Genomic DNA, 16,014 nt, shown 5'->3' on the forward strand with positions numbered 1-16,014 from the left:
GTCCACCTCTCTATACCCCCCGCCGGACCCCTCCGTCCACCTCTCTATACCCCCCGCCGGACCCCTCCGTCCACCTCTCTATACCCCCCGCCGGACCCCTCCGTCCACCTCTCTATACCCCCCGCCGGACCCCTCCGTCCACCTCTCTATACCCCCCGCCGGACCCCTCCGTCCACCTCTCTATACCCCCCGCCGGACCCCTCCGTCCACCTCTCTATACCCCCCGCCGGACCCCTCCGTCCACCTCTGTCCCTCCCGCTCAGTACACTCCAAGCTTCACATAACGGACCCTCATTACCGAGCTCACGTGTTTCTTTACTCTCTTCCGGCCCCTGATGATGACGTCACTGTTGCTGCTAGGAAACCGCAGAATTGAAAGGACGCTGCAGCGTGACGTCGGAGAGCGACCGTTACAGCAGGAGCGCGACCGAGAACTGACACCTCAGCCCGCACAGCTCCCGGTAAGTACGGCCCGGACTGAGCCCCGCCGGCTGCCAGACTCCCCCAGTGTCACCCCTCCGGTATCTCATCACCAGGCCTCCCCAGTGTCACCCCTCCGGTATCTCTCCCCCAGTGTCACCCCTCCGGTATCTCTCCCCCAGGCCTCCCCCAGTGTCACCCCTCCGGTATCTCTCCCCCAGGCCTCCCCCAGTGTCACCCCTCCGGTATCTCTCCCCCAGTGTCACCCCTCCGGTATCTCTCCCCCAGGCCTCCCCCAGTGTCACCCCTCCGGTATCTCTCCCCCAGGCCTCCCCCAGTGTCACCCCTCCGGTATCTCTCCCCCAGTGTCACCCCTCCGGTATCTCTCCCCCAGTGTCACCCCTCCGGTATCTCTCCCCCAGTGTCACCCCTCCGGTATCTCTCCCCCAGTGTCACCCCTCCGGTATCTCTCCCCCAGTGTCACCCCTCCGGTATCTCTCCCCCAGTGTCACCCCTCCGGTATCTCTCCCCCAGTGTCACCCCTCCGGTATCTCTCCCCCAGTGTCACCCCTCCGGTATCTCTCCCCCAGTGTCACCCCTCCGGTATCTCTCCCCCAGTGTCACCCCTCCGGTATCTCTCCCCCAGTGTCACCCCTCCGGTATCTCTCCCCCAGTGTCACCCCTCCGGTATCTCTCCCCCAGTGTCACCCCTCCGGTATCTCTCCCCCAGGCCTCCCCCAGTGTCACCCCTCCGGTATCTCTCCCCCAGGCCTCCCCCAGTGTCACCCCTCCGGTATCTCCCCACCAGTGTCACCCCTCCGGTATCTCTCCCCCAGTGTCACCCCTCCGGTATCTCTCCCCCAGGCCTCCCCCAGTGTCACCCCTCCGGTATCTCTCCCCCAGGCCTCCCCCAGTGTCACCCCTCCGGTATCTCCCCACCAGTGTCACCCCTCCGGTATCTCTCCCCCAGTGTCGCCCCTCCGGTATCTCTCCCCCAGTGTCACCCCTCCGGTATCTCTCCCCCAGTGTCACCCCTCCGGTATCTCTCCCCCAGGCCTCCCCCAGTGTCACCCCTCCGGTATCTCTCCCCCAGGCCTCCCCCAGTGTCACCCCTCCGGTATCTCCCCACCAGTGTCACCCCTCCGGTATCTCTCCCCCAGTGTCGCCCCTCCGGTATCTCTCCCCCAGGCCTCCCCCAGTGTCACCCCTCCGGTATCTCTCCCCCAGGCCTCCCCCAGTGTCACCCCTCCGGTATCTCCCCACCAGTGTCACCCCTCCGGTATCTCTCCCCCAGTGTCGCCCCTCCGGTATCTCTCCCCCAGTGTCACCCCTCCGGTATCTCTCCCCCAGTGTCACCCCTCCGGTATCTCTCCCCCAGTGTCACCCCTCCGGTATCTCTCCCCCAGGCCTCCCCCAGTGTCACCCCTCCGGTATCTCTCCCCCAGGCCTCCCCCAGTGTCACCCCTCCGGTATCTCCCCACCAGTGTCACCCCTCCGGTATCTCTCCCCCAGTGTCGCCCCTCCGGTATCTCTCCCCCAGTGTCGCCCCTCCGGTATCTCTCCCCCAGTGTCACCCCTCCGGTATCTCTCCCCCAGTGTCACCCCTCCGGTATCTCTCCCCCAGTGTCGCCCCTCCGGTATCTCTCCCCCAGTGTCGCCCCTCCGGTATCTCTCCCCCAGTGTCGCCCCTCCGGTATCTCTCCCCCAGTGTCGCCCCTCCGGTATCTCATCACCAGGCCTCCCCCAGTGTCGCCCCTCCGGTATCTCTCCCCCGGCGTCGCCCCTCCGGTATCTCATCACCAGGCCTCCCCAGTGTCGCCCCTCCGGTATCTCATCACCAGGCCTCCCCAGTGTCGCCCCTCCGGTATCTCTCCCCCAGTGTCACCCCTCCGGTATCTCATCACCAGGCCTCCCCAGTGTCGCCCCTCCGGTATCTCTCCCCCAGGCCTCCCCCAGTGTCACCCCTCCGGTATCTCTCCCCCAGTGTCACCCCTCCGGTATCTCTCCCCCAGGCCTCCCCAGTGTCGCCCCTCCGGTATCTCTCCCCCAGGCCTCCCCCAGTGTCACCCCTCCGGTATCTCTCCCCCAGTGTCTCCCCTCCGGTATCTCTCCCCCAGGCCTCCCCAGTGTCGCCCCTCCGGTATCTCATCACCAGGCCTCCCCCAGTGTCACCCCTCCGGTATCTCCCCACCAGTGTCACCCCTCCGGTATCTCATCACCAGGCCTCCCCCAGTGTCACCCCTCCGGTATCTCACCACCAGTGTCACCCCTCCGGTATCTCATCACCAGGCCTCCCCCAGTGTCACCCCTCCGGTATCTCACCACCAGTGTCACCCCTCCGGTATCTCATCACCAGGCCTCCCCCAGTGTCACCCCTCCGGTATCTCACCACCAGTGTCACCCCTCCGGTATCTCATCACCAGGCCTCCCCCAGTGTCACCCCTCCGGTATCTCTCCCCCAGGCCTCCCCCAGTGTCGCCCCTCCGGTATCTCACCACCAGTGTCTCCCCCTCCGGTATCTCATCACCAGGCCTCCCCAGTGTCGCCTCTCCGGTATCTCACCCCCCCCCCCCCCAGGCCTCCCCAGTGTCGCCCCTCCGGTATCTCCCCACCAGTGTCACCCCTCCGGTATCTCATCACCAGGCCTCCCCCAGTGTCGCCCCTCCGGTATCTCTCCCCCGGCGTCGCCCCTCCGGTATCTCATCACCAGGCCTCCCCAGTGTCGCCCCTCCGGTATCTCATCACCAGGCCTCCCCCAGTGTCGCCCCTCCGGTATCTCTCCCCCGGCGTCGCCCCTCCGGTATCTCATCACCAGGCCTCCCCAGTGTCGCCCCTCCGGTATCTCTCCCCCGGCGTCGCCCCTCCGGTATCTCATCACCAGGCCTCCCCAGTGTCGCCCCTCCGGTATCTCTCCCCCGGCGTCGCCCCTCCGGTATCTCATCACCAGGCCTCCCCAGTGTCGCCCCTCCGGTATCTCTCCCCCGGTGTCGCCCCTCCGGTATCTCATCACCAGGCCTCCCCAGTGTCGCCCCTCCGGTATCTCTCCCCCGGCGTCACCCCTCCGGTATCTCTCCCCCGGCGTCGCCCCTCCGGTATCTCTCCCCCGGCGTCGCCCCTCCGGTATCTCTCCCCCGGCGTCGCCCCTCCGGTATCTCTCCCCCGGCGTCGCCCCTCCGGTATCTCTCCCCCGGCGTCGCCCCTCCGGTATCTCTCCCCCGGCGTCGCCCCTCCGGTATCTCTCCCCCGGCGTCGCCCCTCCGGTATCTCTCCCCCGGCGTCGCCCCTCCGGTATCTCTCCCCCGGCGTCGCCCCTCCGGTATCTCTCCCCCGGCGTCGCCCCTCCGGTATCTCTCCCCCGGCGTCGCCCCTCCGGTATCTCTCCCCCGGCGTCGCCCCTCCGGTATCTCTCCCCCGGCGTCGCCCCTCCGGTATCTCTCCCCCGGCGTCGCCCCTCCGGTATCTCTCCCCCGGCGTCGCCCCTCCGGTATCTCATCACCAGGCCTCCCCAGTGTCGCCCCTCCGGTATCTCTCCCCCGGCGTCGCCCCTCCGGTATCTCTCCCCCGGCGTCGCCCCTCCGGTATCTCTCCCCCGGCGTCGCCCCTCCGGTATCTCTCCCCCGGCGTCGCCCCTCCGGTATCTCTCCCCCGGCGTCGCCCCTCCGGTATCTCTCCCCCGGCGTCGCCCCTCCGGTATCTCTCCCCCATGTCACCCCTCCGGTATCTCTCCCCCATGTCACCCCTCCGGTATCTCTCCCCCATGTCACCCCTCCGGTATCTCTCCCCCATGTCACCCCTCCGGTATCTCATCACCAGGCCTCCCCAGTGTCGCCCCTCCGGTATCTCATCACCAGGCCTCCCCAGTGTCGCCCCTCCGGTATCTCATCACCAGGCCTCCCCAGTGTCGCCCCTCCGGTATCTCATCACCAGGCCTCCCCAGTGTCGCCCCTCCGGTATCTCATCACCAGGCCTCCCCAGTGTCGCCCCTCCGGTATCTCTCCCCCGGCGTCGCCCCTCCGGTATCTCTCCCCCGGCGTCGCCCCTCCGGTATCTCTCCCCCGGCGTCGCCCCTCCGGTATCTCTCCCCCGGCGTCGCCCCTCCGGTATCTCTCCCCCGGCGTCGCCCCTCCGGTATCTCTCCCCCGGCGTCGCCCCTCCGGTATCTCTCCCCCGGCGTCGCCCCTCCGGTATCTCTCCCCCGGCGTCGCCCCTCCGGTATCTCTCCCCCGGCGTCGCCCCTCCGGTATCTCTCCCCCGGCGTCGCCCCTCCGGTATCTCTCCCCCGGCGTCGCCCCTCCGGTATCTCTCCCCCGGCGTCGCCCCTCCGGTATCTCTCCTCTCCCCCGGCGTCGCCCCTCCGGTATCTCTCCCCCGGCGTCGCCCCTCCGGTATCTCTCCCCCGGCGTCGCCCCTCCGGTATCTCTCCCCCGGCGTCGCCCCTCCGGTATCTCATCACCAGGCCTCCCCAGTGTCGCCCCTCCGGTATCTCATCACCAGGCCTCCCCAGTGTCGCCCCTCCGGTATCTCATCACCAGGCCTCCCCAGTGTCGCCCCTCCGGTACCTCATCACCAGGCCTCCCCAGTGTCGCCCCTCCGGTATCTCCCCACCAGTGTCGCCCCTCCGGTATCTCTCCCCCGGCGTCGCCCCTCCGGTATCTCTCCCCCGGCGTCGCCCCCTCCGGTATCTCTCCCCCGGCGTCGCCCCCTCCGGTATCTCTCCCCCGGCGTCGCCCCCTCCGGTATCTCTCCCCCGGCGTCGCCCCCTCCGGTAATCTCTCCCCCGGCGTCGCCCCCTCCGGTATCTCTCCCCCGGCGTCGCCCCCTCCGGTATCTCTCCCCCGGCGTCGCCCCCTCCGGTATCTCTCCCCCGGCGTCGCCCCTCCGGTATCTCTCCCCCGGCGTCGCCCCTCCGGTATCTCTCCCCCGGCGTCGCCCCTCCGGTATCTCTCCCCCGGCGTCGCCCCTCCGGTATCTCTCCCCCGGCGTCGCCCCTCCGGTATCTCTCCCCCGGCGTCGCCCCTCCGGTATCTCTCCCCCGGCGTCGCCGCCCCCCCCCCCCCGGACGCATTTTGAGCACCCGTGATCCCCATTCTCCTGTGTTTTCCAGGTTCCTCTCTTTAGTAGAAGATGTCACTGTCCAGTGGTAGCACGGCCCCTGGGAATATCTGCAGCTTCAGGCCCCTCTCCCACAGCTGTACATCAGAATGCTCTCTTGGGAGTGCCTCGCTGACTGTCTCGGTCGAGGAGCTTCGCTCTGAGCTCTCTCTTCTGGGGTTCACCTCTGTACCCCAACAAAGGCTCCTACAATTCAAGCAAGACCTTGAGTACCTGATGCGCAGCCGAGCTGCACTAGATGTTTCGTCAGGATCCTCTGCAGACGCAACAGACCCTGGGAAGGAGGGTGAAGCAACGTCTGCGAGTGAAGGGGCCACTTCAGATTGGGACAGGCTCCGTGCAAGGCCATCCTCAGCTTGTAGTCAGGAGCGTGCATTCCAGGCCCACAGACAATGCCTGGACTCCTACACCAAAAACACATTCAGGGTGGGGGCTCTCGAAAAACCAAGAGCATCAGCTCTGACTCGCAAGGTGCTGCGCAGAAAAAGTGACGGACAAGTTCAGGTGTGTGACGAGTCCCTGCTATCAAGTGACCCTGAAGTAGAAGATTCTAGAGCCTCTTCTGGAGAATCGCAAGCAGTGAAATCCTTTATCCGTGTCCCACCCCATTCCCTTCTGGAGCAGTATCGGCAGCGCTCTGACCCCGTGGGTCGTTACCAAGACTACAAGCACAGCTGGGAGGCTTTACAGGCGTCTCTGGAGAAGAGTCGGAAGGAGCTCCGCTGGGGGGTCAGAGAGAGGATGATGTCAGCGCCCCCCCTACCACTCCCACGAGCCCTCCCAACACCGAATTCATATGTCGTCCCCACAGAGAAGAAACGGTATGGCTTACGATGGGCAGTCCGACAGGACCTCGTGCACGGAAACATCCCACGAGGAAGCTATTCCTAGATGGCTGCGGTCTTCAGGCGTGTGTCGCATACACGGCTGCGGTCTTCGGGCGTGTGTCGCATACGCACCTGCGGTCTTCGGGCGTGTGTCGCGTACGCACCTGCGGTCTTCGGGCGTGTGTCGCGTACGCACCTGCGGTCCTTGATTGGATGTGTTTTGTATGATTTAAATAAATTCACTTACTTTTTACATGTTATTATAAACTCTCTTTATTAACCGGATAAAAACATAAAATGTGTAAGTATTCGGTGTCCTGCACCTAAGTCCTGATCACATTGGAGGAGTCACAGTGTCCCCAGCGCTTCGCCCATGAAAACTTTCTCTCCGTTTTTCATTTGAAATGTAAAATTCCGAGGTCCCTCAAACACCAGAACAATGGTAGAGCCAAAGTTAAATTCTCCCAGAGGGTCCCCCTTTGCCAAGACCAGGCCAGTGGCTCCATGTTGTTCTATGTAGCTGCAGTCATGATATTTTCCTTTCACATGACGAGAATGGTTTGTGTGCAATTCCTAGAACGAGGAAGACGAGTGTTTATCATAAAATCATATGTACGACACCAGTAGAATGACCTCCCTGCTGTCCACATTTGTATGCACCCTTCTCCATGCTGCATACAGTGCCCCACCATGCAAGCCTTCTCTCATGTAACATATATTAAGGTCTCCGTCGTGTCCTCCCTTTCTCTTCTTCTCTCATGTAACATATATAAAGGTCTCCATTGTGTCCTCCCTTTCTCTTCTTCTCTCATGTAACATATATAAAGGTCTCCGTCGTGTCCTCCCTTTCTCTTCTTCTCTCATGTAACATATATAAAGGTCTCCATTGTGTCCTCCCTTTCTCTTCTTCTCTCATGTAACCTATATAAAGGTCTCCGTCGTGTCCTCCCTTTCTCTTCTTCTCTCATGTAACATATATAAAGGTCTCCGTCGTGTCCTCCCTTTCTCTTCTTCTCTCATGTAACATATATAAAGGTCTCCGTCGTGTCCTCCCTTTCTCTTCTTCTCTCATGTAACATATATAAAGGTCTCCATTGTGTCCTCCCTTTCTCTTCTTCTCTCATGTAACATATATAGAGGTCTCCGTCGTGTCCTCCCTTTCTCTTCTTCTCTCATGTAACATATATAAAGGTCTCCATTGTGTCCTCCCTTTCTCTTCTTCTCTCATGTAACATATATAGAGGTCTCCGTCGTGTCCTCCCTTTCTTTTCTTCTCTCATGTAACATATATAAAGGTCTCCGTCGTGTCCTCCCTTTCTCTTCTTCTTTCATGTAACATATATAAAGGTCTCCGTCCTGTCCTCCCTTTCTCCTCTTCTCTCATGTAACATATATAAAGGTCTCCGTTGTGTCCTCCCTTTCTCCTCTTCTCTCATGTAACATATATAAAGGTCTCCGTCGTGTCCTCCCTTTCTCTTCTTCTCAAATGTAACATATATAAAGGTCTCCGTCGTGTCCTCTCTTTCTCTTCTTCTCTCATGTAACATATATAAAGGTCTCCGTCGTGTCCTCCCTTTCTCTCATGTAACATATATAAAGGTCTCCATCGTGTCCTCCCTTTCTCCTCTTCTCTCCTGTAACATATATAAAGGTCTCCGTCATGTCCTCCCTTTCTCTTCTTCTCCCATGTAACATATATAAAGGTCTCCGTCGTGTCCTTCCTTTCCCTTCTTCTCTCATGTAACATATATAAAGGTCTCCGTCGTGTCCTTCCTTTCCCTTCTTCTCTCATGTAACATATATAAAGGTCTCCGTCGTGTCCTTCCTTTCCCTTCTTCTCTCATGTAACATATATTAAGGTCTCCGTCGCGTCCTCCCTTTCTCTTCTTCTCTCATGTAACCTATATAAAGGTCTCCGTCGTGTCCTCCCTTTCTCTTCTTCTCTCATGTAACATATATAAAGGTCTCCGTCATGTCCTCCCTTTCTCTTCTTCTCCCATGTAACATATATAAAGGTCTCCATCCTGTCCTCCCTTTCTCCTCTTCTCTCATGTAACATATATAAAGGTCTCCGTCGTGTCCTCCCTTTCTCCTCTTCTCTCATGTAACATATATAAAGGTCTCTGTCATGTCCTCCCTTTCTCCTCTTCTCTCATGTAACATATATAAAGGTCTCCGTCCTGTCCTCCCTTTCTCTTCTTCTATCATCTGACATATATAAAGGTCTCCGTCGTGTCCTCCCTTTCTCTTCTTCTCTCATGTAACATATATAAAGGTCTCCGTCGTGTCCTCCCTTTCTCTTCTTCTCTCATGTAACATATATAAAGGTCTCCGTCCTGTCCTCCCTTTCTCTTCTTCTATCATCTGACATATATAAAGGTCTCCGTCGTGTCCTCCCTTTCTCTTCTTCTCTCATGTAACATATATAAAGGTCTCCGTCGTGTCCTTCCTTTCTCTTCTTCTCTCATGTAACATATATAAAGGTCTCTGTCGTGTCCTCCCTTTCTCCTCTTCACATGTAACATATATAAAGGTCTCCATCGTGTCCTCCCTTTCTCCTCTTCTCTCATGTAACATATATAAAGGTCTCCGTCGTGTCCTCCCTTTCTCTTCTTCTCTCATGTAACATATATAAAGGTCTCCGTCGTGTCCTCCCTTTCTCCTCTTCTCTCATGTAACATATATAAAGGTCTCCGTCGTGTCCTCCCTTTCTCTTCTTCTCTCATGTAACATATATAAAGGTCTCCGTCGTGTCCTTCCTTTCTCTTCTTCTCTCATGTAACATATATAAAGGTCTCTGTCGTGTCCTCCCTTTCTCCTCTTCTCACATGTAACATATATAAAGGTCTCCGTCGTGTCCTCCCTTTCTCCTCTTCTCTCATGTAACATATATAAAGGTCTCCGTCGTGTCCTCCCTTTCTCTTCTTCTCTCATGTAACATATATAAAGGTCTCCGTCGTGTCCTCCCTTTCTCCTCTTCTCTCATGTAACATATATAAAGGTCTCCGTCGTGTCCTCCCTTTCTCTTCTTCTCTCATGTAACATATATAAAGGTCTCCGTCCTGTCCTCCCTTTCCCTTCTTCTCTCATGTAACATATATAAAGGTCTCCGTCGTGTCCTCCCTTTCTCCTCTTCTCTCATGTAACATATATAAAGGTCTCCGTCCTGTCCTCCCTTTCCCTTCTTCTCTCATGTAACATCTATAAAGGTCTCCGTCGTGTCCTCCCTTTCTCTTCTTCTCTCATGTAACATATATAAAGGTCTCCGTCGTGTCCTCCCTTTCTCTTCTTCTCTCATGTAACATATATAAAGGTCTCCGTCGTGTCCTCCCTTTCTCTTCTCTCATGTAACATATATAAAGGTCTCCGTCGTGTCCTCCCTTTCCCTTCTTCTCTCATGTAACATCTATAAAGGTTTCCGTCGTGTCCTCCCTTTCTCCTCTTCTCTCATGTAACATATATAAAGGTCTCCGTCGTGTCCTCCCTTTCTCCTCTTCTCTCATGTAACATATATAAAGGTCTCCGTCCTGTCCTCCCTTTCCCTTCTTCTCTCATGTAACATCTATAAAGGTCTCCGTCGTGTCCTCCCTTTCTCCTCTTCTCTCATGTAACATATAAAGGCAAATTAGCACATTGGAGCACTAGGGGTCGGAGCTGAATCTTTGGAGCACTGGTTTTGTGACAGCCCTGTGCTCTGAAAACTTCCCCTCCCCTTGATTGACAGGGCTACACATCTGCATCCTCAGGGCAGAGCTTTCTCCAAGCTTGTACACTACGTCCTATAGTCTTAGCATGATGAACATAGAGGTTTTCTGTGCTTAGAAAGCTAAAATATACACTACTCACAAAAAGTTAGGGATATTTGGCTTTCGGGTGAAATTCATGGAAAACGTAAAAAATGCCATTTAAGTAGAAGCAGCAATGGTGATTTCCTCATCTCTAACAATTTATTGTCACGGCCTATGGTGTGTTTTGTGACACTTTCCTTCACTTGGTTGCCCATGGCAATGTCTGGTGTTGTGTGCATGTGGTGGCAGTGTCTCAGCCCTATGGCTGATCCCCAGGACATGGTTGCCTTGCATGCCGTTGCCCGCGGCAACAGGTGAAGTGTGGGTTTATGTGTGTACTTCCCCTTTAAGTGGCCGTCTTCCCTTGCCTTGTGTTGGAAGGGTTAACTCCCTTCTGTGTGTGTGATCACCTGGTGTGTCTGAGTGTGGGTGTGGCTACTTTGGGCTATAAAGCCTCTGCTGTTTTCAGTTAGCTGAGGGGTTCTTCAGCCATGGTTGCTGGAGACATCCTCCTGTTATACCATCTGCCAGTGGGGGGCCACCCTTGTGGTCATAAGCTTTATGTATGGTGTTAAGTAGATGTTTCTTTGGTCTTTATTTATTGCAGCATATGGTTTCCTGGGTTCCCTTGTGATGTGTGCTCTGTCTCTTGTGTTGTTGTGGACAGCAGCACTTATACATGGGTTACAGGCTCTGTGTCTGTGGCAGGTAGGTGTGGTACTAGTCTCACTTACCTGCCATTGCCATATGTCTGTTTCTGTTTCCTCTGTCTTTATAGCTTGGCCAGTGAGACTCCTGTTCGTCCGTATCTAGGAGGAACAGGTAGTCTTACCCAGCTCCTAGTCCAGGGCCACCCTGAGGGCTAGCAGGAATATTAGGTTCCGGAGTATGAGCCCTCCTACCATCAGGGTCGGCTCATACAGGCTAGGAGACGGGGTCAGAATTAGGGATTGTTAGGAGGTGACCTGCTCCCTGATTCCTGTCCTGGCCATGCTCTGACCATCCATCTGCTGATACTGCACGGCTGAGGGTTTTCCCCATCCTCAGCCGTGACATTTATTGGCACAAAAGCCAACACTAGTGCTGGGTGTACCCGCACAAAAATGGCAGTGTCTCAATAACTTGTCCTGTGGCCTTGAGCATCAATTCCAGATTGATAACTACGTCTCCTGCTGTTCACAAGTCGACTTATTGTCCTCTGAGGCATGGCATCAGACTCTTCTTGAAGGGTGGTCCCTCAGCTCATTGAGGTTCTGGGGTACAGAGATTACAAGCCTCTACACCGTGTCTCAGCTGATCCCATAGGTTTTCAATGGGATTCATGTCTGGAGAAAGTGCTGGACACTCCAGTGGAGGTCCCCCAGTCTCCAGTAGCTGTTCCCTAATGAAGAGATGGAGCATTATCCTCCATGAAGATGACATTAGGCCAGTGTTGTTAATGCAAGTATTAAGGGCTTGTCACTGGACCATTCACACAGTGTAGGGCAGTTCTGTACTGACTAGACACACCTGCCCACACTCTAACACCACCAAAGGTTGGTCCGGTGATAGCACTGGCTGATGCAGAGCGCTCTCCTTGACCTCTACAACATCATTTTTGCTCAGCGTGAATCGACTTTCATCAGTGATTAGCACTGCGGCAACTGGTCCCTCGTCCAGCGTAGATGCTCCCTGCCCAATGCAAGACGATGACGCCTGTGCCTGGTGGTGTGGTAAGGTCCCTTTGCACGTTGTCTAGCATGCAGACCACTCTGATGTAAACTGTTTCGAATGGTCTGATATGATACTAGGGTGCCACTCGCCTCTCATAAATGTAGATGCAGTTGTGTGGCATCCATCATCCAGTTCCTCAGGGCATTGTTTACAATTAAGAGGTCATCAGTGTGGGATGTAGCCAACTTCTCTGCCTTTCTGTGACTCTTCCAGTCTCTGTATCTCTGATAGAACCTGCTGATGAAACTCTGTGACACTCTAAGCTCAGGGTCCACTTCCGTCTGAGAAGACCCTGCTTGAAGCCTTGCATGGCGAGCTACTGTTGATCAATTGTTAGATGTCTTCTTGGTCTCATGATTTCAAAATGTGAACAGCAAGATGAGGAGGACGGTTTAATACCAATTCTAATTGAACCAGGAAATTTATTGGGCGATTCATGGATCAAACACCTGTTGTGAATTTTGCCGTTAAGCAAGTTGTACAAAAAGTACTACATGATTGAACAGTTGGACATATGCATTCAAAAGCTTATAGAAGGTCACATTTAGTTCACCTATAAAGGTCAGAGTATATTTTAGGTTCATCATGAAATTTCACCCACAAGCCAATTTTCTCTAACTTTTTGTGAGTAGTTTATTACTGGTTTATTCACAGACATAATATATGATTAGAAAGGCAACTGTAATATGTATTAGCTTTATAAGTATAGCAAACCACAATTCTCAAGTATAAGGCTGTGGCAGCTTTGAGCTTTTAGTCAGCCTTGTTTGTAGAGAACCCTAGGTTCAAATCCCATGAGATACTTTTTTTTTTTTTTCTTTTAGATTTTTTTTTTCATCCTCATTTAATTTAGAATAAAAGGCTACATCCTTATTATATATAGTATAGTGTTTTATGCTTAGAAAGCTAATACATATTACTGGTTTATTCACAGGCACAATATGATTATAAAGACACCAGCAATATGTATTAGCTTTCTAAGCATTAAAGGCCACTAGTCTCAATATAATAAGGCTGTAGTCTTATTATGGGTTAAACGAGGGAGAGAGAAAAACCCTATGATGCAAAAAAATCTAAAACACAAGACTTAAACCTGGGAGACTGACCACTTACCTCCAGACTACAGCCTTATCACATTAATAATTGTAGTTTCTCCTATACTTAGCTAATATTACTGGTTTCTTTATAAGGCCCCTTTCACACTTGCGTTGTCCGGATCCGGCGTGTACTCCACTTGCCGGAATTACACGCCGGATCCGGAAAAACGCAAGTGTACTGAAAGCATCTGAAGACGGATCCGTCTTCAAAATGCGTTCAGTGTTACTATGGCAGCTAGGACGCTATTAAAGTCCTGGTTGCCATAGTAGGAGCGGGGGAGCAGCATACTTACAGTCCGCGCGGCTCCCGGGGCGCTCCAGAATGACGTCAGAGCGCCCCAGGCGCATGGATCATGTGATCCATGCGATCACGTCATCTATGCGCTTGGGGCGCCCTGACGTCACTCTGGAGCGCCCCGGGAGCCGCAGGGATGGTAAGTATGCCGCTCCCCGCTCCCCACTACACTTTACCATGGCTGCCAGGACTTTAGCGTCCCGGCAGCCATGGTAACCATTGAGAAAAAGCTAAACGGCGCATCCGGCAATGCGCCGAAACAACGTTTAGCTTAAGGCCGGATCCGGATCAATGCCTTTCAATGGGCATTCATTCCGGATCCGGCCTTGCGGCAAGTGTTCCGGATTTTTGGCCGGAGCAAAAAGCGCAGCATGCTGCGGCCAAAAAACGTTCCGTTCCGGAACTGAAGACATCCTGATGCATCCTGAAGGACGGACTGTCCATTCAGAATGCATTAGGAAAATCCTGATCAGTATTCTTCCGGCATAGAGCCCCGACGACGGAACTCTATGCCGGAAGACAAGAACGCAAGTGTGAAAGAGCCCTAACCATGTAGTGCTCCTGTGATGAAACCAGTATTATGTATTAGCTTTCTAAGTATTAAAAAACACTATACTCTTTTTGATAAGACTATATCTTTTTATTTTGGCTTGAAGAAAAAAGTCTAGAAGTCTCTCCTGGACAAATATACGCATCGCTAACCACTTATATCCAGGCTATAGTCTTACCACAGTAAGAATTGTGTTTTTTTAATTTTTTTTTTATACTTAACAAGCTAATATTACTGGTTTCTATTTAATCATAGATTGTGCCTGTGAATAAAGCAGTGATATGTATTAGCTTTATAAGCATAAAAACAACTGTAGTCTCAATACAGAAGGGCTATAGTAAGTATATCTGCTAAGACACAGCGCTGCCTTCATGCTCCAAGGATTTAGCCCTTCCCCTGGTTCTCCAATATACTTATAAGAATAAGAAAAAAACTGCAGATATATATGTCACTGAAAGCATAGGACTCTTGGGGTCACTAGGCCCTGTCTCTTCCTGGACTGAGCAAGGTCTGCTACTTACTGAATCACCATAGATGTGGATAGAGCCAACATTTGTGGCACCTACAGCTGTAAGGGAAAAGAAGCCAAACTGCCACTGCCCACTGAGGACCACACGTTCATTTTGACAAAACAATCCAGGGACCCAACGAGCGATATGGGGGCTGACTGAAAGCAAGGAACCTAAAAGGAGAAGAACATAAAGCGTTAATGCTGAGGAGGTGCACGCACCTGATAAAGACGAGTTCTGCATTTCCCATACGTCTCACACATCCCCCTTAATCTCCCTTATTGTAGGGTCATTTTAAATTCATAAACTATGCCCATACGATGTTTCAGACTGGACAAAGTTGATACTGGTAAGTACTGGGCTCTCCGTATGGACATGTCCCCTTTGTAATCTCCGTCATGTCCGGTTCTCACAGTAATAGGTAAATGTGCGCTTATGCTTTACACTGAGGAGAGGAATGTAATCCGCCTGATTATGTCTGCTGATAATATATTACTCTGGGGGACATTGTATCTGTGTCCATAGGATGGTCTATACTGGAGAAGACCAGTTCATACTGGTATAGTACTGGGGGCAGGAGACCATCCGTATGGACAAATAAAAGACACCTGGAAACATTGTATCTGTGTCTGTCTTTCTCTTCGATGATTCGTAAAGGAATTAATCTAAGCCTCGCTGACAGACTAGGAGGCCCTTTCAAGTCTCTCCCAAATTCCAGAGAAGAGGGTTTCCATAACACACCGTTCACCTGTATGTGGCTGTGCGGAGGAGGAACATGCACCGTTCTCCTGTATGTGGCTGTGCGGAGGAGGAACACGCACCGTTCTCCTGTATGTGGCTGTGCGGAGGAGGAACATGCACCGTTCTCCTGTATGTGGCTGTGCGGAGGAGGAACATGCACCGTTCTCCTGTATGTGCCTGTGCGGAGGAGGAACATGCACCGTTCTCCTGTATGTGGCTGTGCGGAGGAGGAACACGCACCGTTCTCCTGTATGTGGCTGTGCGGAGGAGGAACATGCACCGTTCTCCTGTATGTAGCTGTGCGGAGGAGGAACACGCACCGTTCTCCTGTATGTGGCTGTGCGGAGGAGGAACATGCACCGTTCTCCTGTATGTGGCTGTGCGGAGGAGGAACACGCACCGTTCTCCTGTATGTGGCTGTGCGGAGGAGGAACATGCACCGTTCTCCTGTATGTGGCTGTGCGGAGGAGGAACATGCACCGTTCTCCTGTATGTGGCTGTGCGGAGGAGGAACACGCACCGTTCTCCTGTATGTGGCTGTGCGGTGGAGGAACACGCACCGTTCTCCTGTATGTGGCTGTGCGGAGGAGGAACACGCACCGTTCTCCTGTATGTGGCTGTGCGGAGGAGGAACACGCACCGTTCTCCTGTATGTGGCTGTGCGGAGGAGGAACACGCACCGTTCTCCTGTATGTGGCTGTGCGGAGGAGGAACACGCACCGTTCTCCTGTATGTGGCTGTGCGGAGGAGGAACATGCACCGTTCTCCTGTATGTGGCTGTGCGGAGGAGGAACATGCACCGTTCTCCTGTATGTGGCTGTGCGGAGGAGGAACACGCACCGTTCTCCTGTATGTGGCTGTGCGGAGGAGGAACACGCACCGTTCTCCTGTATGTGGCTGTGCGGAGGAGGAACACGCACCGTTCTCCTGTATGTGGCTGTGCGGTGGAGGAACACGCACCG

At 54.3% G+C, this 16,014-nt stretch overlaps 3 protein-coding genes across 5 annotated transcripts in view; 1 reads left to right on the forward strand and 2 right to left on the reverse strand.

The window, feature by feature from the left end:
• PUS3 (pseudouridine synthase 3) overlaps positions 1–383 on the reverse strand; it is a 47,382-nt gene extending 46,999 nt beyond the window's left edge. For both annotated transcript variants that reach the window (XR_006387330.1, XM_044274669.1), the window contains exon 1: positions 299–383. The gene's annotated coding sequence lies outside the window, so the exon portion shown is untranslated. The remainder of the gene's footprint in view (positions 1–298) is intronic.
• On the forward strand, positions 367–6,613 carry HYLS1 (HYLS1 centriolar and ciliogenesis associated). The gene is made up of 2 exons (XM_044274672.1): positions 367–461; positions 5,525–6,613. The coding sequence occupies exon 2, from the start codon at positions 5,545–5,547 to the stop codon at positions 6,421–6,423; it is 879 nt and encodes a 292-aa protein (XP_044130607.1). The 5' UTR covers positions 367–461; positions 5,525–5,544; the 3' UTR covers positions 6,424–6,613.
• The window catches only part of LOC122923829 (phosphatidylserine decarboxylase proenzyme, mitochondrial-like), a 29,604-nt gene continuing 20,196 nt past the window's right edge, over positions 6,607–16,014 (reverse strand). For both annotated transcript variants that reach the window (XM_044274671.1, XM_044274670.1), the window contains 2 exons: positions 14,324–14,484; positions 6,607–6,932 (listed from right to left, as the gene is read on the reverse strand). In XM_044274671.1, the coding sequence (XP_044130606.1) occupies positions 6,708–6,932; positions 14,324–14,484 (386 nt within the window). In that variant the 3' untranslated portion in view covers positions 6,607–6,707. The remainder of the gene's footprint in view (positions 6,933–14,323; positions 14,485–16,014) is intronic.

This window comes from Bufo gargarizans, unplaced genomic scaffold, assembly GCF_014858855.1.
Source record: "Bufo gargarizans isolate SCDJY-AF-19 unplaced genomic scaffold, ASM1485885v1 original_scaffold_1966_pilon, whole genome shotgun sequence".
NCBI lineage: Eukaryota > Metazoa > Chordata > Amphibia > Anura > Bufonidae > Bufo > Bufo gargarizans.